The sequence below is a fragment of the Heloderma suspectum genome, chromosome 2, assembly GCF_057233095.1.
Source record: "Heloderma suspectum isolate Gila_16-S chromosome 2, 16-S_ref, whole genome shotgun sequence".
Lineage (NCBI taxonomy): Eukaryota > Metazoa > Chordata > Lepidosauria > Squamata > Helodermatidae > Heloderma > Heloderma suspectum.
Window position 1 is genome coordinate 158,901,767 of NC_139459.1, and position 25,395 is coordinate 158,927,161.

General features: G+C 41.7%; 1 protein-coding gene across 3 annotated transcripts in view; it reads left to right on the forward strand.

Moving 5' to 3' along the window:
* The window catches only part of GSK3B (glycogen synthase kinase 3 beta), a 247,018-nt gene that overhangs the window by 131,218 nt on the left and 90,405 nt on the right, over positions 1-25,395 (forward strand). For all 3 annotated transcript variants that reach the window (XM_084835390.1, XM_084835391.1, XM_084835389.1), the window contains exons 5-7: positions 3,655-3,785; positions 5,307-5,413; positions 19,005-19,102. In XM_084835390.1, coding sequence (XP_084691516.1) covers positions 3,655-3,785; positions 5,307-5,413; positions 19,005-19,102 — 336 coding nt within the window. The remainder of the gene's footprint in view (positions 1-3,654; positions 3,786-5,306; positions 5,414-19,004; positions 19,103-25,395) is intronic.

Below are 25,395 nucleotides of genomic sequence, written 5' to 3' on the forward strand. Positions count from 1 at the left end.
AACTCAAATGGCCCCCCTCCCACAGCTTCTGCTTCATTACTGTAGGAAAAAACCCTACCCTTTCTACCTTCCCAAATTCCCCCTCCCCTCTGGGCTTGCCAGGCACTACTGATAGCATACCCCTTACAGAGATAGCATCTGGTTTCCCTATGCCCAATTACTAATTGCATTTCAGCCAGCCAACTGTGGATTGATACACATCTGTTGCTAGTACAGTTTGAACAAAGAACACTCTATACATTAATTTAATGAAACATTTTACAGATTACTTATGCTTTTCTGTAGAACTGCAGGTGAATCTAATCAGCTAATTAATGGGGTGCAGGTAGTGTAGATGACAAGAGCATGCGTGTGACTCTAATCAGGTAATTAATGGGGAGCAGGAACCATAAATGGCCAGAGGGCCTTGAACATTTTCAAAATGCCCTTGAAAACTCCCCCAGCACTCAGGAGCCAGTCTGAGCTGCACGAGGGGAAAGAAGAGCCAATCTGCCTGGCTGGTGTTGTCAGGCAGACTTCACAATTATTGCAAGTTCTGGAAAAGGGCAAATGAGAGCACAGGCACATGTACAGCAACTAAGGTTTGTTTGTTTTTTTACTATTCTTGCCTGCCACCTCTGCAGCCTGGCGAAACAGCCCATGGTTCTGGGTTCACCCATAACAACCACCCATGGTTTAAACAACCCAGAGTTTACAATCCAACAATAAACCATGGGTTCTCCTTCTGGGTTGTTCGTGACTAACAAAACAATGGTTTGTAGTGTGGCTGCGTTAGCACATCCCAACAACCCAGAATTCTGCAGCCCATAACATGGGTTAAGGTTATGTGTGAACCAAGCCACTGTGGCTGGTCTGCTACAGACTGCCAAACCATTGATAAGATGTGGAGGAATCTTTCCTGATTTTTTTTTTTTTTACTGAGTTTTCTGGAAAGCAAGAGCTAGTAGTAATAGGGGACTTCAACTATCCTGATATTTGCTGGGAGACAAACTCTGCTAAGTATGGAATCGCCAACAGATTTACAAGCCTTGTTGACAACTTCCTCTTCCAGAAGTGGGATGAAGGAATGAGGGGGGTCAGCTATCCTTGACTTGATCTTAATTAAGAGAACAGTTGGTCAGTTGGATTAAAGCAGCAAGAACTTTAGGGGAAAGTGACCATATAATGCAACAGTTACAGATATTATGTAAAGCCAAAGGTGAACGTAATCAAATATGTACCTTGGATTTTCAGGAAATCAATTTTAATTATTAATTAATTAATTAATGTGATAAAGTTTATTAATTTTAATTAGCTCAGAAAGATACAAGGTAGGAGTCCATAGCTAGATAAAATATCAAGGAAAGGAGCACTAGATGGCTAAAGTTACTAAATGTAGTTACTAAAGCATGGGTGGGAAATTGAACTGGAAGACAGTGGTCTGGATGTGAACTGCAGGGTCTTCTCTCTTCAGCCTCCACCCTCCATGGTGTGGCAATTAGTTTTTTTAAAGTTTCCATTGGTATCAAAGGAAACTTTTTAAAAGCCTAATTACCATATGGGGCTGGCTTTCAGGGGGGTTGTAGCTGCGGAGGGAAAGGTTAACCCTTCCTTCCCTGTGCACTTCAATACATACACCCCTAATCTTCCTGTGTGGCAATTAGTCTTTTCTAAAGCTTCCATTAGCACCAGATAAATATTAGGTATGTTTCTAAGCTTAATTGCCATGGGGGTGGAGAAGACGCATCATTATTGGGAGGGGGTGCAACTTGAGACAGAAGGGTTAAGACTCCTTCCACACTGTGACCCCATTAGATGTGGCAATTTAGCTTTTAAAACAGCTTTCATTGGCACCAATTGAAGCTTTTAAAAAGTTGAGTTGCTGAGGAGGTGATTTTCAGGGAGGTGCAGTTGTAGAGGCAAGGGTTTACCCTCCATTCCTCAGAGGCTGTGACTCTCCCATAATTGCCCCCAATGTGGTTATAAGGCTCTAAGAAAAGCCAACATTGGTATCAATAGGAGCTTCTTTAAAAGCCTTATTGCTATGGAGGGGTGGAGTTGAGAAGGAGAGGTTCCCCACCCATGTATTAAAGGTATCATCACAAACAATTCCAATGAGAGAGAAAAATGGGACATCTAAAAAAGCCATTGTGGCCACACATTAGTGATGGGCTGGAAATAATTAAAAGGTCATGTATAAGAAATGGAAGGAAGTAAAGGTGCCAGCATGGATATTTCAAGAATAAATCCTGCCAGACTAACTTACCCCCCCCCCTCTTCATCATGTGACTAGTTTAGTGGATTGTGGGAATATTGTGGACTTAATCTTGATTTCAACATAGCACTTGACAAAGTCCCCATGATATCTTGGTTAGCAAACTGGCTAAATGTGGGCTAGGTTATAGTATCGTCAGGTGGATTCAGAGCTGTTGGGAAAAATATACTGTGCTCATCAGTAATTCCTTTTACTGCTCATCAGGGAGGTTTGAGTAGGGTGCCAAAACTATCAAAATGAAATTCAAGAGCAACATATGATAAGTTCTGTATTTAGGCAAAAAATAATAATAATGAAGTAGACAGATATACAATGGGGATATCTAGCTTAGCAGTAGTATACATGAAATCTTAGGATTGTAGTCAATCAGAAGCTGAACATGAGTCAGTGTGATATGGTTGCAAAAAAAACCTGAATACAGTTTTAGGCAGTGTTAATAGTTCCATAGTTTCCAAGTCATGGGAAGTAATACTTCCACTTCATTATGCACTAATCAGACCTTGTCTGGAATACTGTGTCCAGTTCTGGGTACCGCACTTTAAGAAGAATATAGGCACATCGTAAATGGTTAGAGGAGAGCAAAGAAAATTGCCAGTGGTATGGAAAACAAATTCTGTCAGGAATGGCTGGGTATGTTTAGCCTGGAGAAAAGAAGACATGATAGCACTCTTCAAAGATCTAAAGTGTTAGAAGAAGAGAGCAAATGCTTGTTGTCTGATACACCAGAAGGCACAGCTAACTCTAATGGGTGTAAGTTACAGGAAGGCACATTTCAGTTGAAGATCAGAAAAACTTCTTGACGGTAAGAGCAGTTCAACAATGTAGCCAATTATCTAGAGGGGTAGTGCGCATGTTGGAGGTTTTTAACCAAAGGATGGACAGCCAGCTTTAGGAAAAACTCTATCGCTGGAATTCTATGTTTCAATTCTATGTTAAATTCTGTAGGCAGTATACAGCTATGTCATTGTGTTAACGCAAATTACATTGCGGTAAAGTAAGGTACCTCTAGTGCAGCACCAACAGCAGCTTGCGCAGTGGGTTTTCCAGGTATTTTAATATATAAAATAATTTATGAGCTGAATTGTGTTGTTTTTCTGCCTGATGGTTTTATTACTGTTGTAGCATTTTATGTTTTAATATTGTTTTAATTGTTTATTTCTATGCTATTCACTGCTTTGAATTACCTAGTGGAAGAAAAAATAGATATTTAAAAAATAAATAAAAGCACACATATTATGAAGAAAAAAGCGCACTATGTAGGCATAATTTCAAAGCGTTACTTTTAACGACAATAGATGTATTTTTAGTTGTCTATAGAAAAGTTAGTATGTTAAACCTGCCATCTGCCAATGTTTTGATGTAGGAGATGTGCATCATACAGTTTCTTCTTTATGTTCCAGTTATACATGTATCAGCTATTCCGAAGTTTGGCCTATATCCATTCCTTTGGAATATGCCATCGGGATATCAAACCACAGAACCTTTTGCTGGATCCTGACACAGCTGTCCTAAAACTTTGTGATTTTGGAAGGTAAGTCTTTCTGGCAAAAACTAGAGTAGTTGACCATAGTTTTGGTACATAGTTTTCACAGTGATATTTATGCTGAGCTTTGTTTGGATAGTTGTGATTATTCTGATCTGCAGGACAAGGCTTCTGCCATTTAAAAAATTCTAAACTCCATTTTGGAAGTTAGAAAAGACTGCAGAATGTCTTTAAATTTTCAGTGTTTGAACCCTGTCTGGCAAACAAAGAGTAGGTATGTATTTTGAAGTTTATTGCACAGCAACAGTTAGGCCATATTGCACAACACACTAGTCTTATTACAGATATAGGAATCACATATAGGAGCATACTGTGTACATTTGTCTAGCCTACTTTTCTTCCCTTGGATTCAGTTCAAATATTAATGTGCTTAGTTACATAACAGTGGTATGGCTATCCAGTTCTGATGTCTAATAGTCATTTATGATATGCCCATCCCTCTCTTTAAGTTATGACTCTGGATGCTTTGATCTGGCTACCAAGGTGAGATGTTTAAAGTTTTTTAAAAACAGGGAAGATTAATGAGAACATTCTCCTTTCTGATAGTGGCAAACGACTGGCTGCTCCAGAACATTTTGGGAGGCGGATAGCCTAGAGATCATGTAGAGTCCATGTAGAGTTCTAGAGTCCATCATAATGGACTCTTCAGTACAGACATAACAATAAACCATGGTTGTTGTATGAATGAGCTGTCATGAGCCTTAGGCTTGTGCAGTTCCATGACATCCTCATGCTTGAGGGGTGGAGATCTAAAGCTTCGGTTCATGGTTAGCAACACACTGTCGTTTGTGGTTGCTTCTGAACTTGGGCAAAAGATGGTTTGTACAAATCAGTTTGTTAATATGCCAGGATATCAAACTAGGATACTGTCTACAGTATTTCCATTTCTTACAAGCATTTACATCTTAAATTGGCAGTTGTATTTACGATTCCTCATTACACGTTTATAGGCATCCCACATCGTAGAATATCACCTATCTGATGTAATATTAATTGAAAATGGAAGCCAAGAGGAGTGCAGAGGTGCATGGTCAGCATGACAATATCTATTTTAGAAACTTGTGGAATTGCAAGCAGTATGGCAAAAATTAAATAAATTGTTAAATAAGAATTATGGGATGGGGGAAAAGGTATAGTTCTTTTAGAACCCTGCTAGATCAGACCAAAGGCCTATCTAGTCCAGCATTCTGTTCCCACAGTGGACAAACAGGTGCCTACAGGAGGCCCACAAGCAGGACATGAGCACAGTAGCATCCTGTAGTTAAATCAAGCACTTGGTGTGCACTTTTGTTTAGCAAATATCATACTATTGCTCCACCAGCTGCTCCCTGAGTCTAAACATCTTTCTGGGAAAATGAGAAAGTTTTTTGCAATAGGATAGATATAGGAAATAGCAGATATGTAATAAGAGATATAATGAGGAGTTGCAAATGAAATTTCATCTTAAACTAAGCATGTGTATAAAAATAACTGCAGTTATTTTGTAACTTTTCTTTTCCTCATGTCTAGTGCGAAACAGCTAGTTCGTGGAGAGCCTAATGTTTCATACATCTGCTCTCGGTACTACAGGGCACCAGAGTTGATCTTTGGAGCCACCGATTATACCTCCAGTATAGGTATGTGTTTTTTTCTTTTTAAAACATACTTTTGTTTAATGTGATCAAAATTATAGGCTAGAGAACACAGTTGAATTATCTGTAATACTTCGGTTTTTCTCAGTTCTTCCTCATGGTCTCTGTGCATCGCACGTATTTGGGTAACTTCTATACCTGAGGAAAAAGTTCTTGGCGGGAACCTTTCCCCACTGTCGCACTGCGCATGCCTAAGTGGGCTCCCGCCTATCTCCTCAGTTCCTTTTCAACCTCCATCACAGCTGCCTCTCCAGGAACGTTGTCCGCCAAAAAAAAAGTGTGCGGCTTACTGCTGAGGCTTCTTCCATGTTTCTTCCTGTTCTTGTTACCTAAAAAGAAAAGAAGTTCATATAGTTGTCAGTTTTTCTTCATTTCTCGTTGTATGGCATTAAAGGCCCCTTTTAGAAAGTGCATCCACTGTGGTGCTAAACGTCCTCTGTCAGATGGTCACTCTTTGTGCCTTCTTTGCCTCGAGGAATCCCATGTTGTAGAGACGTGCCATCATTGTCAGTCTTTTTCCAAACAAGCCTGTAAAAATTGTTCGGACAGGCAATTTTGTGGGAAAGGGAATTGGAGGCAGTGGATACCCAAAAGCCTCAACCGGGTGCCCTTGAGAGGACTGAGATGCCGCAATCTGCCGCAGTTTCACCCCTTCAATCAACATCAGAGGTAGGGAGGACAGACCGTCCAACCCTGGGTTGTTCCTTGGTTTTTTTGGTGGCCAAAAAGATGGCAAAGAAGGCTAAATGCACTAAGCCTGTGTCAGAGGCTGTTCCAAAAAAAAGAAGAGGAAGGAGCTTAAAAAGACTCCTCCGAGAGTTTTGGAATCAGACATCACTCCACTTCTGAATTCACCAATTCCAAAGCTTTCCTTGGTAACGATAGCCACAGCCCCATTGGACCCACAATTGACGGCCTCTGAGGGCGATATCAGGGATATTTCTCCTGTTCGACACCAAGCCAACACCATTCCTCGGCACTGATGCTCGCTATCCCCATCAACAAGCATCTGGGACTGAGAACCACAGTCATCTTGGTACAGACAGTCTCAATCATCTGACCTTCCCAGGGAATCTCTCTCAATACCGATCACAACTGAGGTATCATGAGGAGGCCTACTCTGATCGACATCGAGAATGGGATTGACTTTCTACCTGGTCCATGCCACCACCAAGATCCTAGCAATATGACGATTGGCGACTGCGTTGAGATTATGATCTGTACTATGATTGAACCAGGTACTGAGGAGCTGCTTCTCCTTGGCTCAGAGCTGGCCCCTCAGCTACAATCTCATACTCACCGGACCATGATGTCCTTTTACTGCTGCCTCCATTCCTTTGCGCTTGTCTTCTTTGGATAAGTCCCAAGGCTGTGTGGACCAAGCTTGCCATGATCGTCCTTTGCTGTCCCCTCCTGAGCAACAGCAAGGTGAGCAACTAAAGACAACACCTCAGAAAGATCTCTCTCAAAAGTCTATGGAAGATTATTAATCAGATTCCTAATCATATTCTTCTGTGTCTCCATCAATCTCATCACCAGACGAAGTTGTTGGTGCTCGAGACAGAACCTCCCTCTCCGAAAATCTGGGTCATTTTTTGGAGCAGGTGCTACGGATGGCACAGTCGCTAGGAGTTGATGTGCAGCAACCCACAGAACACATTCAAGACCCAGTTTTTGATGCCATACATACAGAGATGTCGGTATCAGTGGTGATTCCTTTTCTTCCCACTCTCCTCCAGACTGTGAAACAAACTTGGAATACGCCAAGATGGCGCCAACCTTGAAGTGTCTGGAATTGATGTATAAGGTGCAAGCAAAACATGCCACCTTTCTATTCTCTCATCCTTGCCCGAATTCGATAATTGTCAAATTGGCTCAAGGTTGGTCCCAGAATCATAGTCATAGAATAGTAGGGTTGGAAGGGGCCTATAAGACCATCGAGTCCAACCCCCTGCTCAATGCAGGAATCCAATTCAAAGCACCCCTGACAAGTGGCTGTCCAGCTTCACTTTGAATGACTCCAGTGTGGGAGAGCCCATGTCAGGAGCGCCCTAGCTGCCTCTTACAGTCCCCTCCAACAGCCAACTCAAAACACAGACGAAAAGGATTCTTTCCAAGGCTTTATTCCATTTACAACTTAATGACTCTTTCAGATACTAATCACCCACGACTAAGTCAGGAACTGCACTGGGGTAGTTAGCAGAGTAGCCTAAACTCCAGGTAAGGCAGTTGGTCCCCGTTTGAAGGAGAAGGGTGGGAAGATTCTGAACTTATGGGCTATGGAGAAGTTCTCTCTTACCCTTGGGTCCTCGGGACACGACCGTTGTTTTAGTGCCAAGCGAGGAGAGCACCTCCTCTCGGCGCCCTCCATCTGACGCCACTCCCTGCATCTGTACCAAGCGTCCAGCTTGGCCCCGGCCCCCGCTCTCTCACTGCCAGGGTCACTATCTCTCTCAGGAATGCAGGCAGGAGGAATCCCTCCCTGCCACTGTGCCTGTGAGAGATGAGCGAGCTCCTCTCCCACGGGTTGTTACTCTTCCTCAGAATTAGAACTGCTCTGGGGCTCTATGGGCTCAGTTTCCACCCTGACATCCCATTACCTCCCTAGGTCATTGGTTCCATTGTCGCATTGCTCTAACAGTCAGGAATTTTTTCCTGATGTTCCACCAGAATCTGGCTTCCTGAAACTTGAGCCCATTATTCTGTGTCCTGCACTCTGGGATGATCGAGAAGAGATCCTGGCCTTCCTCTCTGTGACAGCCTTTCAAGTACTTGAAGAGCGCTATCATATTTCCCCTCAGTCTTCTCCAGGCTAAACATGCCCAGTTCTTTCAGTCTCTCTTCATAGGGCTTTGTTTCCAGTCCCCTGATCATCTTCATTGCCCTCCTCTGAACCCTCTGCAGTTTGTCTGCATCCTTCTTAAAGTGTGGCACATAGAACTGGACACAGTACTCCTGATGAGGCCTAACCAGTGCTGAGTAGAGGAGAATTAGTACTTCCCAGGATTTGGGAGCTATACTTCTATTAATGCAGCCCAAAATAGTGTTTGTCTTTTTGCACCCACATCACATTGTTGGCTCACATCACATTGCCGACTATCAAGATCACTTTGAAATTTGTTTCTTTCTTCCAGGGTATTAGCTATCCCACACAGTTTTGTGTCATCTGCAAATTTGATCAGCATTCCCCGCACCTCCTCCTCCAAGTCATTAATAAAAATGTTGACGAGCACTGGGCCCAGGACTGAGCCCTGCAGTACCACACTCGTTACCTCCCCCCAGTTTGAGAAGATCCCATTGATAAGCACTCTTTGAGTCTGAGTCTGTAGCCAACTGTGGATTCACCTGATCGTTGTTTCATCTAGCCCACTTTGAGCTAGTTTGCTCATCAGGATATAATGGGACGCTTTGTCAAAAGCTTTGCTGAAGTCATGGTATATAATGTCCACATCATACTCACAGTCCACAAGGGAGGTTACCAGATCAGAAAATGAGATCAGATTCGTCTGGCAGGATTTGTGCTTGACAAATCCATGTTGGCTTCACGTAATCACTGTATTGTTTTCAAGGTGCTTACAGATGGATTGCTTTATCATCTGCTCCAGAATGTTCCCAGGGATTGATGTCAGACTGACTAGTCTGTAGTTGCTAGGTTCCTCCTTTTTACCCTTTTTGAAGACACGGACAACATTACTCCTCCTCCAGTCATCTGGCACTTCACCCGTCCTCCATGATTTCTCAAAGATAATAGACAGCAGCTCTGAGAGTTCTTCTGCCAGTTCCTTGATTACTTTAGGATGCAGTTCATCTGGCCCTGGAGATTTGAACTCATTCAAAGTAATGAGGTGTTCCTTGACCATATGCCTATCAATCTCAAGCTGCAATCCTTCGCCTTTGCCAGGAGGCTCATAGACCCTCTTTCGGGAGAAGACTGAGCCAAAGTAGGAATTCAGCACTTCTGCCTTTTCTTTGTCATCTGTTATCATTTTGCCATCTTTATCTAATAGTTGAACTACCATTTCTTTCCTCGGTCTTTTACTATGCACATAGCTGAAGAAAGCCTTTTCACTGCTTTTAGCATCCCTCGCTAACCTCAGCTCGTTCTCAGTTTTAGCCTTCCTGCAAGTCTGTGCTACCTGCCTGTACTCTTCTTTTGTCGCTTGGCCTTCCTTCCACTTCCTATATGTGTGCTTTTTTGTTTTCAGGTCATCTCTAAGCTTTTTGTGAAGCCACATTGGCTTCTTCTGTTGTCTTCCGCCTTTTCTTCTTGTTCGAATTGTTTGTAATTGTGCCTTTAGCCTTTTTTAAAAAACTCCCACCCATCTTGGACTCCTTCTCTCGTTAGAGTTGCTTGCCTTCAGACATTACTTATCATTGTTCTGAGTTTATTAAATTGGCTTTCCTAAAATCCAGGGTATGCGTTTGGCTGCAATCGGCTTTTGCTTCCTTTAGAACCAAGAACTCAAGTAGAACATGGTTGCTTTCCCCCAGAGTTCCTGAGTCATCTCTGTTGGTTAGGATCAAGTCAAGGATAGCCAATCCTCTCGTTCCTTCCTCTACTTTCTGTAGGAGGAAGTTATCAGCAACACAAGTCAGGAATTTCTTGGAGGGGCCATGTTTGCAGATTTTGTCTCCCAACAAATATCAGGGAAATTGAAGTCCCCCATTACTACTACATCATGCTTCTTTGCCTATCGATCTCAAGCTGCAGTCCTGCCCCTTCAGCTTGTACTTCACCTTGCCATTAGACCCTCTTTCGGGAGAAGACTGAGCCGAAGTAGGAATTGAGCACGTCTGCCTTTCTTTGTCATCTGTGATCATCCTTATTTAATAGTTGACCCACCATTTCTTTCCTCTGTCTTTTACTATGCACGTATCTGCAGAAAGCCTTTTTGTTGCATTTAGCCTCCCTAACTAACCTCCACCCGTTCTCAGCTTTAGCCTTCCTGACGCCATCCCGCAATTCTGTGCTACCTGCCTGTACTCTTTCTTTGTAGCTTGGCCTTCCTTCCACTTTCTGTATGTGTCCTTTTTAATTTTCAGGTCATCTCTAAGCGTTTTGTGAAGCCACACTGGCTTCTTCTGTTGTCTTCCACCTTTTCTTCTTGTTGGAATTGTTTGTGATTGTGCCTTGAGAATTTCCTTTTTTAAAAACTCCCACCCATCCTTGACTCCTTTTCTCATAAGAATCGCTTGCCATGGGACCTTACCTATTGTTGCTTTAAGTTTTATTAAAATTGGCTTCAGCTTTTGCTTCCTTTAGAACCAAGAACTCAAGTATTACATGGTCGCTTTCCCCCAGAGTTCCTGTAACTGCTACTTTACCCACTAAGTCATCTCTGTTGGTTAGGATCAAGTCAAGGATAGCTGACTCTCAGGTTCCTTCCTCTGCTTTCTGTAGGAGGAAGTTATCCGCCACACAAGTCAGGAATCTCTTGGAGGCGCCATGTTTTGCAGAATTTGTCTCCCAACAAATATCGGGGAAATTGAAGTCCCCCACTACTACTTCATCATGCTTCCTTGAAACATTGGCTGTTTGCTTTTCAAAAGTTTCATCCTCGTCTTCTCCTTGATTGGGTGGCCAGTAGTAGACTCTGACCATCAGGTTCCTTTTATTCTTTGCTCCATTTATTTTGATCCAGATGCTCTCGATGGGGCTACCAAGCTCATCCTCCTGTATTTCTGTGCAGAGCTATGTCTTTTTAACATATAGTGTAACTCTCATCAATTTCCTGGAGTTATTGGTGGTATGGAAGGCCTTAAGGGCCTTTCTCACTTATCTATGGGACAGATACATTCAAATTCTGATGGACAACATCTCTGTTCTTTGGCACCTAAACAAACAATGGGGCACCCATTCGTCCAAACTCGTGAGTCTCACTCTGGATATTTACTATTGGATTATCCCGAGCGCTTCATATTGCCGGGGTGGATGACACTGGCAAATTCTCTCAGCCAAACTCACCAAATGTCCCACTAATGGGAGATGTCTCCCCTCATCTTGCGTTGCCTATTCCAGTGGTGGGGTTGGCCATCTGTGGACCTGTTTCAAGCCCATCGAATGCGGTTTGCAGGATGTTCTGCTCAAGAGCAGGACTAGGTCAGTCATTGTTGGGAGACGCTTTTCTCCTTCAGTGGAGTGGTGCACTGTTTTATCTCTTTCCTCCATTTTCTCTGCTACCCAGAGTGATTGCGATGATCAAAGCAGAGAAGACCATCTGTCTATTGATCGCCCCTTGGTGGCTGAGACAACCATGGTTCACGATTCTGTCTGATATGGCCGGAGGGAATTTTTTTCATCTTCCACTCCAACAGAATTTAATCTCTTGTGATCGAGGACAGATCCAACACCTGGATTTACACACTCTGAAGCTGATGGCATTGAGACTTCAATAGAGGAAGACAGTGTATCCATACTATCTCAGGTACAGCGGTTGCTGGACGCGATGAGGAAACTAGCTACCTGGCGATCATACTGTAGTTAATGGACAATGTTTGAAGATTTTGCTGCTCCCAAGAGTTTTTATCCTTCCTCTAGTTCAATGTCACACATTCTGTCATTCTTCCATCATTTGTTTGAAAAGGGCCTGAAGTATTCCTCTATTAGGGTTTATGCTGCAGCTGTATCACTGATGAGAGGACAGGTGCAGGGATATTCAGTATTCACCCATCCTCTTATCAAGCAATTCTTGTGTGGAGTATGGAACTTGGTTCCCCCATTGAAGGACTTAATCCTGCAGGGGAGCTCTCGCTAGTGTTGTGGGCCCTGACATAAAAGCTGTTTGAACCTCTGGCTACTATTGACCTTTGTCTACTGTCATGGAAGGTGGCTGTCGTAGTGGCTCTCACGTCATCTAGGAGAGCGTGTGAGTTGTGTGTTCCCCGTATGGATGCTCTGTTTACAGTTTTTCACAAGGACAAGGTGGTCCTTTGACCGGACCTTGCTTTTCTTCCTAATGTGGTTTTGGAATTTCATCTGAATGATCCTGTTGTACTACCACCATCTTCGGACCTAAAGAAATGTTTGCATAATCTTGATGTCCGAAGGGCCCTGGCTTTTTCCAAAGCTAGGACAGAATCATTTTGAAAATCAGAAAGGTTGTTTGTATGCTACGCGGGAGTTAAAAAAGGGCTACGTGTGTCATTCCAGAGGCTGGCTGAGTTCAGACCATCACACTGGCGTTATAACTCCTTGGTCAAGAGCCTTTGCATTCAATTCAAACACATTTGACTCAAGCTATAGCAGCGTCTAGAGCCTTCGGGGAAGGGGTGGCTCTAAGGAACCTTTGCAAGGCTGCAACATGGTCTATCCTGTTGACCTTTGTGAAACATAAATTGGATGTGCAGGCTCGATTGGACTGCACGTTTGGAAAAGCGGTACTCTCCTCCATGTTCCAATAAGACACCTATCCTCCTCCAGTAAGTTGGCTTGTTACTCGCCCATATATGTGATGCACAGAGACCATGAAGAAGAAAGACGAGTTGCTTACCTTTAACTGTAGTTCTTCTGAGTGGTCATCTGTGCATTCACACAACCCACCCACCGTCCCCACTTCAGTGTCAGTATCTTGTTGGTGTTGATACCAAGGGTTCCTCGGATGTGAGACTCCCCCGCCCCCCCGGCCCGGTCTCAAGGAACTGAGGAGATAGGTGGGAAACCCACTTAGGCATGCACAGGAGGACGGTGGGGTAGGGTTCCCGCCAATAAAGTTTTTTTCCTCAGCCATAGAAGTTTCCTGAATAGAGGCTCCACGCAGGCGTAGAGCCCATATGTGTGAATGCACAGATGACTACTCGAAGAATTGCAATTACAGGTAAGCAACTTGTCTTTCCTCGTTTTTCCAGCCTTCAGTTCATTCCACCCCATTTCCACATCAGTGTGCAATTTTTTAATGGAAATTTGTGTGGATTTTTGTATGTATTTCTCCTAATATACACAATCTTCTACATATTTTTGCCTACTATGCATGGTTTTTTGCAAGAAGTTTTCCCTGATATAATGCTTTTTTGGTACATTTCTAATATATGCATTCTTGTGAGTACTTTCCCTTATCTATGCATTTTTTATTTGGAGAACTGCATCACAAATTCCAGAGAAGTGCAAATACCAACTCAAAACTGTGTTCCAGTTCACATATTGATTTGGGAAATGTGAATTTGGTAAATTTGTATCAGTATGCAAACTGAACAAGTTGCTCCCCATTCTACTGAAATACATTTTTAAAAAATTCATTTTGTTTAGACTAGTAGACCCTTTCTTGAAGGGTCTACCATACTTACAACTGTAAGCTGGTTTCCTTCTCTAATGTGAATTTCTCAACTATCAAATTTCTACTGTTTTCTGAAGTTTATTCAGGTGAAGATGGGGAAGAATCACTTACAAGTTTTCAAGACAAATTGCAGTGGGAATTGGCTATTAAATCATTATCTCAAGGTTTTCTCTGGTCTTCAAGAGAGCCTAACAAAATAATAATTGTTGGGCTAATCTATAACGAGTAATTCTCTGTTTTATAGTTAATACTTTATGGCAATAACTTGTAGTTTTATCCAAATTCCACCAGAATATTTTGAATAAATTCTATTTTCATATTGCTGCATTTTCAACCTTTAATTTGTGTCAATCTAAACATTTTATTTGACTGTGTGGTGCAAGATGTCATTGATATAAACTATGAGTCTTTTTCAAATGCCAGTATATAATAATTATTAAAATGTATTACCTGCCTTTCCATTAAAATGCCCAAAGCAGGACAAATCAGGAAACTTAGTAACAATGCCAAATATCAAATTTCCCTGAAGATTTATTTTCATTCTGTTGGGGTGCAATCCTATTAACTCAGAGGCTTACTTTAGCTAGATGGGCATTTCTAGTGGAGGCTTCAGGGAGGAGGACAGACGAAGGCTGGGGAGGGCTGGGTATATAGCGTAAGCCATCCCCTCCCTGCCCACTGGCATGCCCCCTTTCTCTTCTTCTGAGCTCGCATTTGTGAGCTCGTAGAGGCAGATGGTGCAGTTTTCTCTGCACTGGCTGCAAGGAGGAGGAGAGGGGGTGGGGAGCTCCGAACCCCAGCTCTGTGGTCGTAGCGCTGTCTACAACCTCGATGCTGGGAATCCAAAAAATCCTGTGGGCCCCCAAATGCTGTCTAGGGGCCATTGGATTGCTCCCTTAACTTACTTCAAATAATAGAAGTTACAGAAAGGTAAATGGATTAATCTTGGATGTAGTGTTTATCTCTGAAACCTTGCTAGATAATTGTTTTAGAATAACTGATGATTGTCATGTGTACCACATCCTCACAAGTATTAAGCCTGTAATGTTGGGATCGGACATTGCTTCCTTCCACAGAATGTTGGACAATCTAGAGTACACACAGTACCTTATTAGTGTTTTGTTATTTTTAACACACATGCTTTATCAAAACTTTAAAAACATAAAATAAGAAATGTAAGAAAAACACAGACCAGGATCCAACAAACCATGTAGCTAGATCTGCTCTCCCAGAGAGCTTTGGGCTTGTGTTTCTCAAACAGCAACTTTCCATACCTAGCAAACTACATTTGAAACTGAGGAACTTTCAAAGGCAGCAGTTTATGATACTCCACAAGGATCTGCTTTTTGAAGGTGGAAAAAGTTGCAAATCTTACTGGGTGTGCCCAAGCCCTTGGGTATGCCTAAAGTAGCTTGTTTGGATTCTAGCCCCAAAAAGTCAGTACCTATACATTTCAAAAGAACAATATCCAAAACAGTTCAGAGTGAACATAATTTATAAATGAAACAGATATAAAAACCATACTACTAGTATTCCTTCCCCACTTCATTCATTCATAGCACTGCGTTCTCAACCTCAGCTCCCCTCCCTGCAGTATCGGAATAACAATAATAAGAATTGCCAAAATAATGTATGTGAAACAGTTGTACCATTTCAGTCTGTGGGTTCTGATGATGCTGTGGTGGGTTGCAGGGTTCAGCTATGCATCAGATCTGGATCTGGAGCAGGGTTCAGATTGGGTCAAGTTCCTCGGGAATCAAGGCAAAAAGCAGTCAGCACCGCAGAAAGTGGTGCTGGTGTTGGAAGCCAGACAGGGTTGTCTTTATGTGGCTCCAGTAAAGGTCAGAACAAGACTGAAGCTTAAATAGAAGTTACTGGCCTCTATGCTGATTAGCTCTGCCTCTACCTCTACTGAAGCTTTGAATCTTAAAGGGTCTATTTTAGCAGCCTCGGACTGCAGCGACATGGAGGTGGTTGTAGCATGCTTAGTGTCTTCATGGCCCTCATCCTCAGAGTCTGAGGATGGTAATGGAGCCTTCTCTGGACATACGGGACCCCCCCTTCCGCCCTGGGGGAGAGGTTCTTCTGGAGAACTGGGTTCTGGGAAGATAGAACACTCATGATGCCTTTCTGTAGCTGAGTCTTCTACTGACTCAGCCTCTTCTGAGGATAAGGGGTCAGGTTGATGGTTTGGGGTGCTGGTCCATGACAACTTGGAGCACCTTTGTACACTCAAAGGAGTGTCCTATGAGCATATATAGGTATTTATACTATCACAACCAATTTACAGGTTATTTGCCTTATTTTTTCCAGGGTCTATCATGACTTGTAATAAGACACAGAGAAATTGCCGCACACCATAATTTATACCTGCATTGAATATTCATATATCAGTATATTACTATTATTCCTCATGTTTAAGGTGTATTGAACAGACATGTCCTGACAGGGAGCTGTTATGGAACATTGCATGTAGCATTTTTACTATACTTCACATGAATGTCCAGGATTTGCCCTGAATTGCAGATGACCTTGTTCTATTAGATAATACCAAACTAAACATCAAGACAAAAGATGCTGATTTGCTGTGGTTTGTATACCTGTTGTATGGTGGTGAAGCCATTTATAGTCTCGAACAGCTTCTACCTCTGCTTTTATGCCCTGTCCATGGCATTTCCTTGCAAAATAAAATCACCAATACAATCATGATTTCCAAGGTCAATCTGCAAAGCAGTGTGACTGTTCTCAAACAAAGGTGGCTCTGCTGACATGGGCATCTGTGCAGGACGCATAGCAAAGGACATGCTCTGTGGTGAGACAACCCAAGTGCAATATAAGGAAACTTTCGGCATCACACACTGGGCTGCCAAAGTCCATTTATTTGTTTGTTTTGATCCAGGCTTTTTCAGTCCTAAGGGGCTCAGGGCAGTTTACATGGTGAATCCCCCCTTCCCCCAGCATTTTACAACCCTGTGACATAGGTTAGGGTGAGAAATAGAGAGACTGGTCCAAGATCATCCAGTGAGGGTATTTGAATCTGGTGATCCCAGTTTAAGTCAACACAGCTACTATACCATACTCTCTCTACGATGAGCCATTGCTTCTAAAGCTCTAGAGCAAGCACCTATGTAAGAAGTGGAATGTGAGTCATGATCTACTCACTTTTTATTACAGATGTGAAGTCTGCAGTAGATCTGGCTGATCCATGATCGTAGTCACCTGAAGAAACAATTCAAATTAATCAGTCCATTGTCTTAGGTCGCTGACAGTACTTGTCTGAATCCTTTCCAGCATATCATATCAGTGTCGTTCTTCTAATGGTAGCTGGTAGAACAGCACTATTACTTCTAAAACCTTGAAATATATGCTTATACAGCCTGAAGGTGATATTGGCTTCTGTGCCCCAGTATCTGTTGTGGACAATGTCAAATTTCCAGAAAATTTGGAGCCATAGAATTCTAGGTTTTTTCCTGAAAAAATGGAAATTTGGGTGGAAACTGAAAAATAAACAATAGTGACTTTTTAGTCACAGATGTAAAGTCACTTTGTTGCTTTAGGACACCCTTCCCCAACCTGGTGCTCTCCAGATATTTTGGACTTCAGTTCCTTTCAGCCTCAGGCAGGATGGTCAGTAGTCAAGAATGCTGGGCATTGTAGTCCCAAAACATCTGTAGGGCACCAGCAGATAAGGAAGGCCACTTTAGGAACGTAAAGCAGTCTTTATGTTCCAAAAAAAAACTTTGTTTGCCCATAAAATGGTTATGTTTGAAAACTTTAAAAAGTGAACTCAGTAAATTTGTAATTATTGTCTTAATAAATTATACTTTCAAATTTTAACAAGCCAAACATGATTAATTTTATGAGCCAACCAAGTTATACATAATGTATTTTAGGTTCCTAGCTTATCTCTGACCAGAAGGAACTTCAGCAAGTAGTCCCTGAAACATCTGAATCATCCTAGAAGAAGCAGGAAGAGCTGGAGGCAGAAGTCCAGAAACACAGTACTCTGTAGAACAAAACCCAAACTGTCAAGAATGTACATTTTCTTCCATATTATGATATGGTGACTCTATTCGCATATTGGGAAACTGAGCATGACTTGGAGCATCCCAACATGTTTATCAGTAAAAGATACGTTGGATCAATAATTTCATTAAGAAATGAAAGAAATAACTATGCTGAGAATCTTACAGAGAGGATTAAAAAACATATTTCCGCATGGCTTCATTCTTTCCAGACATTTTACATCTCTAGTCTTTCTGCAAACGTGTTCTTATTACATAGTTTTTAGAAAACATTTGGGGAGGAGTAAAGGCTTGGTAACAATATATAAACACCTTGTCTTAAATCCTAAAAGAAAACATTTCATAATCCAAAGCTGTTCAATTTTTCCAGTTTTTCAGAAAAATAAACTTATTAGAATGTATGCCTTTATGACAAGGATTTGTTTTATTTTGTACACTGCCATGTGCACTGATGGTACTATATAAATAAAGAAACAAACAAACAAAATAGTAATAACCAAAAACGATCCTGGGAAAAAAACGGGGGTTTCTGATTTTTTTCTGGGGGGTTTCCAGGCCATCATATCTCTGTGGACAATGGTTCAGTGGTGTTCCTTGTACTACATTGCTTTGTTGTGATTCTTCCTTCTACACTCCAGTGTCAGTATGCACAATGTCTTCCGCTTCCATTATCTCTTTTTTTATATTGTATATATCAATAATTGATTATTTGATGAAAAAATTAACAAATAAAATAATAACACATATTTAAAAAGCACATGAGCGTTGAAATTACCAAGAAGCAAAGCTCAGGAGAGGAAGAGGGTGAGCCAGGCATCAAGGTCTGAAATGAAGGTTGAGAGAGAGCCAGGAGGGTGAAATAGAATACCAATATGGAGGTGCAAAGAAGACTAAAGTTTAAGAGAATGAACTTCAGTAAAGAAGCAGTGGGATGTGGGGATAGGTAGGGGCTGAAAATGGCACAGTTTGAGAAGAAGTCCAATACCACCACTATTGTATTGGGTTACTTTTGTGTACAATTTTGCTGAGTGAATTTTAACCAGGTACGAATTCATACAAGTTACTATTTTGTGTGTACAATTGATGTAAATCTGTGTTAGTGCTTCTTCTCAGTGGAGCAGGTATTGGGCTGAAATTTCCCCAGGAAAGTAAGGCTTATTCTTCTGCTTCCAGTTTAAAAATCTTGTTTCAGCTGGCCCCTAATGATCTGTGGACATAAATAAGGATGAATGTATAGAATCCTTAATATCTCCCAATGATTTCCCCTATTTCTTTTTCCAGATGTTTGGTCAGCCGGTTGCGTATTGGCAGAATTATTACTAGGACAACCAATTTTCCCAGGCGACAGTGGTGTAGATCAGTTGGTGGAAATAATCAAGGTATGGAATTTGGGGCATCATTTTATTATTTATTTATTGTATTTCTATACCGCCTTTCTGAGGCCAATCAAGGTGTCCCAGAGTGTAGGAGCAACAAAAGGGCCTCCCCTGTTCATCTTAGTAACCAAGCAGGTTTGTACCAAGATAGGCAGTCCCTCAGATAGCCATTTAGGGGTTAAAACCAGCAGCTTGGCTAAAAGATTAACCTTGGTTAAAGGTTAAAACCAACAGCTTGAATTGAGCCTGGAAGACAATTGGCAGGAAGTGCAGATGTTTCAGTATTGGGGTGAGATGAGCACAATATTGTGCACTGGTTAACTGACCAGCTACCGCAGTTTGCACCAATTGGAGCTTCTGGGCACTGTTCAGTGTAGAGGGCATTGCAACAATCTAACCATGATGTCAGTTTCCAGATAACTGTTTCCAGATCAGAGTAATTCAGAAATGGTCACAGCTAGTGCACTATAGGTATAGTTGTGCAAAAGCGCTTCTTGCCACCGCTGCTTCTAGAGAATCGAAGGACACTGTAGGATCCAGGATCCAATCAGGGATGCAGAACTGTTGTGGGGGGGGGGGTGCTGGAGGTGTGGCCCTTCCCCCCTGACATCACCCCCCTTTCTCCTTGTTTTTCTTATTCATGCTGGAAGGAGGCATAGAACTGTTAACGCTGAGTCATAAGAAAGATATTGGGAATATTTTAAAGACATTCCGTCTATAGGTAAAAAAAAAAAAAAAGGAAAGCATGCAAAATACAGTAAGACAAAGGGATGCATATCCTGCTTGTAAGAATGAAATAGTGTAAAGAACACTCTATTTAGCTAGAAATTAACATGGTTAAGTGATCAGATTTGCACCATGGTTCAGGAAATATATTAAAAAGTTTCATTGGGAAACTTGATTTAAATCAGTTATTTAAATTGACTTTTTTCATGCTGATTTAAATTATTGATTTGAATCATTGATCTAAATCAGTGACTTAAATTGCCTTGATTTAAATCAATCCAACCTGCTGCCAACAATAACAAAATCCTACCTGCCAAATTAAATGAACCTAAAAAGTAACTTCAACATATGAGGGCACACCCAACACTGATGCTCCAAGGCCAAACCTCCTATGCCAGCCGCCTTCAACTTGGTGTCTTCCTGATGTGCTGGACTACAGCTCCATCATCCTGAGACCTGGCTTAGTATACAGATATAAATGACTTGGAAAAGGACAGTTATTTGCAGCATTAGTAGATCTGAAACCTGCTTTTGATGTGAGCTTTTGCGGCTTTCATGACTGGGGAAGGCAATGGCAAACCACCCCGCTACAGTCTGCCATGAAAACCAGCGTAAGCTGCGTCCCTCTAGGGGTCAGTAATGACCCAGTGCTTGCACAGGAGGAACCTTTCCTTTCCCTTTTGTGGCTTAAGTTATCCAGTATCAAAGTTGATCAATTATTCTAACAGCTCCCTGAAGGTGGGATTATCTTTTGGTTTTCTCATGCTGATAGAGCTTTGAACTAGGTATATTAAGAAGAAGAAGAATTTCCTTCAATAATAAGAGAAAGAAAGGTCCCTCTTTTAATATTTGCAGACAGTATGTGCTTTTTCACATACTTCAGTTAGGCTTAGAAGGCTTCTGACCAATCTGGAAGTAAATTGTCAAGGGAACAGATTAATGATGAATTATGAACAGAGTAAAGTGCTAACCTGTAGAAGTGTCTCAAAATAGCATAAGTAGCACATAGGCCAAAATATGATAGAGCAGGTGCCCACATATCACTATTTGGGCATATTATTTGCTGCCTCATGGACATGGCAAGCCAGTCAGGGCTGCAGAACTCAAGGCTGAACAGAACAGGATTCTTACATTCTAGTGTATTGCTGTGATAGGCAGATAGTTCCTACTCTGAATCTAATAAAATTAAAAATTCAGCTCCAAATACTGCATCTGGAGTTTTCAAATGTCAGATGAGTTAGATTGCATTTAGAACATTTTAAGTACTATTTTAGGGACCCCCTCCCCGACACAGTATTTATGCCTGGAAACAGGATTTCAGTTTTGGAAGATGGCGATCAATCAGCAGGCATTTAATTATTGGTTAAAACTCAAGGGAATGCCAGAGCGAATTATGTTATTTAAACCAACTGGATTTTTAGTCAATTGAAGGGGAAATCATGGTATCAAAACATGATATGCTTTCTACAGAAATTTGCCTATTCGGAGATTTATTTCCTTCAGAGAGAACATGTTTCAGCAGTGACTGCTGGTGGACAATGTGGTTGGTGAGGCAAAGGCGGAGCCAAGGGGTCTTCAGAGGTGTAGTCAACTACACCTAGTTTGCTACACAGCCTCCTGTTTTGCCTAAGTGTCTTAGGCTGCAATCCTATATTCACTTACCTTGGAGGAAGTCTCATTGCACTCAAAGGGGCTTACCTCTGAGTAGATATGTATAGGATTACACTGTTAGTGTCTTAACTTCATTCAGAAGGTCTGAGTGCTGTCACACTGCACTGGGAGAAAAGGTGTGTGGCCTCCTCCTCCCCTTACAGCTACCCCATCTTCCATTCACCAAGAACTGAGCCTACAAAACTTTCTAATGTGTAGCTTGTCTAGTCAGACAAAGATTCTCAGCAAGACTCAGCCTAGAAAAAGAAGATTTGAAGAGAACAATTAGGAAAAGGTTTGTGGACTGTGGGGCATGTCAGTAAAACTCAAGAAAGTCCCTTACCTTTGTGGAAAAGGGCTGGTAGCTTTCACACTTGGTATTGGAGTAGTGGAGAGACAGAAGGCGTGAGCTTGAGCATGGAGATGTCAGAGGCATAGCTGGTCCTCTTCTACATCTTCTCTGCCTGGAAAATGATGGTGGGAGAGGAAGCAGGTTAGGAAAATGGCCAAGGATCTGTGCAGCAACTCAGAAAAGTACAGGAAAGTCTCTTACCTTTGGACTGGTTTCGCTGAGAAATTAGGTATTGGCCTCCACCTCCTCTTACAGTCACCCCTATCCTCCACTTAGGCATGCCTCATCTGTAGAGAATGTTGCCCCGTCATTCTTTCGCCAGACATTCTTTCTGTCTGGCGAACAGCTCAATTGTCTGGTGATTAAAATCTGGGATTTCTTTAATCATCCAATTCTCTATGGACAGCATTGCCAAGGTGTTGACTCTGTCCTCTGACATGATGTTCTGCACAAAGGTTTTGATATTCTTCAGAGCTGAGAATGACTGCTCCACTTCATAGATGAAATGACAAGGATTCTCAGCAATGTCACAATCTGCTCCAAAACTCCCCCCAGATTGTTCTTCAAAAGCAGGTGTAGGAGTGCTGAAGCTGTGGACCTCTGCCCTCTGGTACAGAGTGATCTATCTTCAGCATTGGATAAGCATCCACAGCAACCAGAAATGGGTTTGAAAAACCCATGATAGGTCCACAGCCACCATAACTGGCTCAGAAAAAATGTGCTGGGCCAGAGCAACCACAACTGGCTCAGTAAAAAATGCAGTGGCCCACAGCCAACATAACTGCTTCAGAAAAACATGCAATAGCCCACAGCAACCAGAAATGGGGTTGGAAAAAATGCACAGGAACTCAGTAACCAGAATTGGTTTTGAAAGGATTTCACAGGCACACAGTAAGCAGAAATGGGTTTGAAGAATTATCTTTAAAACAGTAGTAACAACTGTTTGCCTTCCTTGCCCCCTAAAGGAAGAAAATAAGTTTACATACTGTTCACGACCAGGTTGTAATGGATAACCCGTCTCAGAAAAGGTTGAAGAGAAAGAACTTTGCAAAAATGATAAGGGCACGCAAAGGTGCTTTCTCTTGCTCATTTACTTGCTAACACACAGACTCGCTCAAAATTAATCCAGAATTAATCCTCTGGAAGACAAGCAACCGATTCATGGTGAACCAACCGAGCAAAAGTGAAGCAACAGACAGCTGAGAGCAAAAAAAGAAAAGCCACTCCCCCATCCAGTCTCACAACCATGTTTATTGGCTGGCTTCCTGGCCCATCTCCCATGTACAATCCTCCTAAGTGGCACATGCAGCCTTACCACTGCCCATTCTGTTCCCATCCTCCTACTTCATCCTCGCAGAAAAAGGGCGATGTGCTACCGGGTTGCTTAAAAAATATATAAATTTTCTCTGTGCAGGAGCAGGGCAAAGACCCGCTCCCCAGACATTGATTCCTACCATGGCTGCATTTCAGCTAAGGAAGAGTTTAAATTATGCACTAATTATGTGCTGAACTCCAAGAAGAAGTTTAAATTCTGCACTAATTATGTTTTTGCGGGAAGTGTTTTTATCTCTAAAGATATCTATCTCCTTGGTATATTGTACTTAACCATATTCCAGGTGCAACTTATTTAAAATTGAGGGAGGAACTAACTCTTACTAGGTTTCCATTAATGCCCTCTATTGTTCCTGGTAGTAGACTAGGTAAGCTTTACCTTTGTCATTATGGATCAGATGGGGTTGAGGACCTTTCCCCATTAGTTGTTCTTTGGCAGAATATATTAGAGAAACTTACCTAGTTGATGTGTTTTGGTGTTGTTGTTTTTTAAATGGAACTAGCTTTTGAGTTTGTCAGAAGATAGGGGTCTTTTGTGTTTTTTTGCTTTTTAACAAGGATCTCAAAGTTTTAAAAGAGTTGCTTCTTTTGTAATGGCACTAGCCAAGGCATGTGTCAGGTTTTATAAGGCAAATGTAGAATACTGTACTGGAGAAGTTCGACTGTTAATAATTCTGTTTTATTTTTGTTTTATTCTTGTTTTGTTTAACAGGTACTTCTAAATATTGGAATTGGAAACCTGCATCATGGAATTTTAGATTTAGTTTGAAGACAGTTTTGGAATTATTAATAATTTTATTGTTTAATTTATTGTTTTAATTTTGTTTACCTTCTATTTTATTTCTAACATTTTCCTGTTTACATTGTGATTACCTGCAGTTAGAAGCAGTAAAACCGAACTGAACTGAAAAAAACAAAACATGTATTTATAGCTGTGGTGGTGTTTGAGCACTAAGGGAGAGAATTTTGAGACATTTGCCAAATTATTTTTTATCTCCACATTATTATGTCCTGGGTAGCCTATGAAATATGATTGTTCTGGCAGCCAAGGATCATTATATTATTCTGATCTTGAAAGTAATCCTAAATAGCCAAGCATTAAGTAACCCTTCATTCAGGAATTGCAGCTTGAACCAGTAAGGAAGTGGCCTAAAGTAGGTTTAGAAGAGAGTGAAAGCTACACCAATTCGTGAAGCATGAGTATTTGTTAGGACTCCCGAGAAGTATCCTTAAATGTATTTTGACACAATTCTAAGATGACATTGAGCCTGTTCGCATGATCACAGAGGGGGAAAATAAGCCATGGTGGCTTATTTCCCCTGCTGCGTATGCCGGGGGGATTTGCATAATTACTCTCACCGGTGTTCATGCGAACCCAGTGAGGGTGGCTTGTTGCCGCACTTAACAAACCACCCAAGAACCTTACAACAGCCCATGGGATCTGGGTGGCTCGTTGACATGGTTAACAAGCCACCCTCGCCAGGTTGCATGGCATGAATAAGCCACGTTGGCAAGGGTAATTATGCAAATCCCCCCCCCTCCCCGGCACACAGGGTGGGGAAAATAAGCCACTGTGGCTTATTTCCTCCTCCATGATTGTGCAGACCTAGTCTGTGTATCCCACAATGGAGCTCCCAAAAAGAAGAGTCCTGTAACTTAGCTGTGAGAAATATCAGGGCCAGGGCAGTTGTCAGAGGGATTCCATGCTTGGAATTGAGGAAGGATAGGGGGAAGTTGTTAAACAATAGGCAGCATATTCATCACATAATTTTATCATGAAATGGTGATGTTTGATCTCTGATTGAATTGTCATAGATCAAATGCAACAGACAAGACCTTCTATTTCCTCAAAGACAATGCTTTTCAGAGGAGTTGATTCATACATTCATCTGTGAGCCTTACCTTGAAAGGCAAAAAAAGTGTTGCTTTACATAACATGTATTCTTATGTGAAGAATGTAGCTCTGGAATGTATGCTGGTAATAAAATCATATTTGCTCACAGTAAGTAATTTGCTCACAGCTTAAGTAATGTAGTACAAATTGCAATTTAGATAAACTAGCCACTTCAAAGAGGGCCTGCATAATGTTAATTATGGTGCATAGTTCTAAATTTGAATTAATTGTGTGCTTGTTACTCCAGAGTACAATAGGAAATGTAGCCAGTGATCCAAATAGGAACATGGCCACAATTGGAGAGATCACTGTGATTTTTTATTTTGCATACCAGCCCCTGCC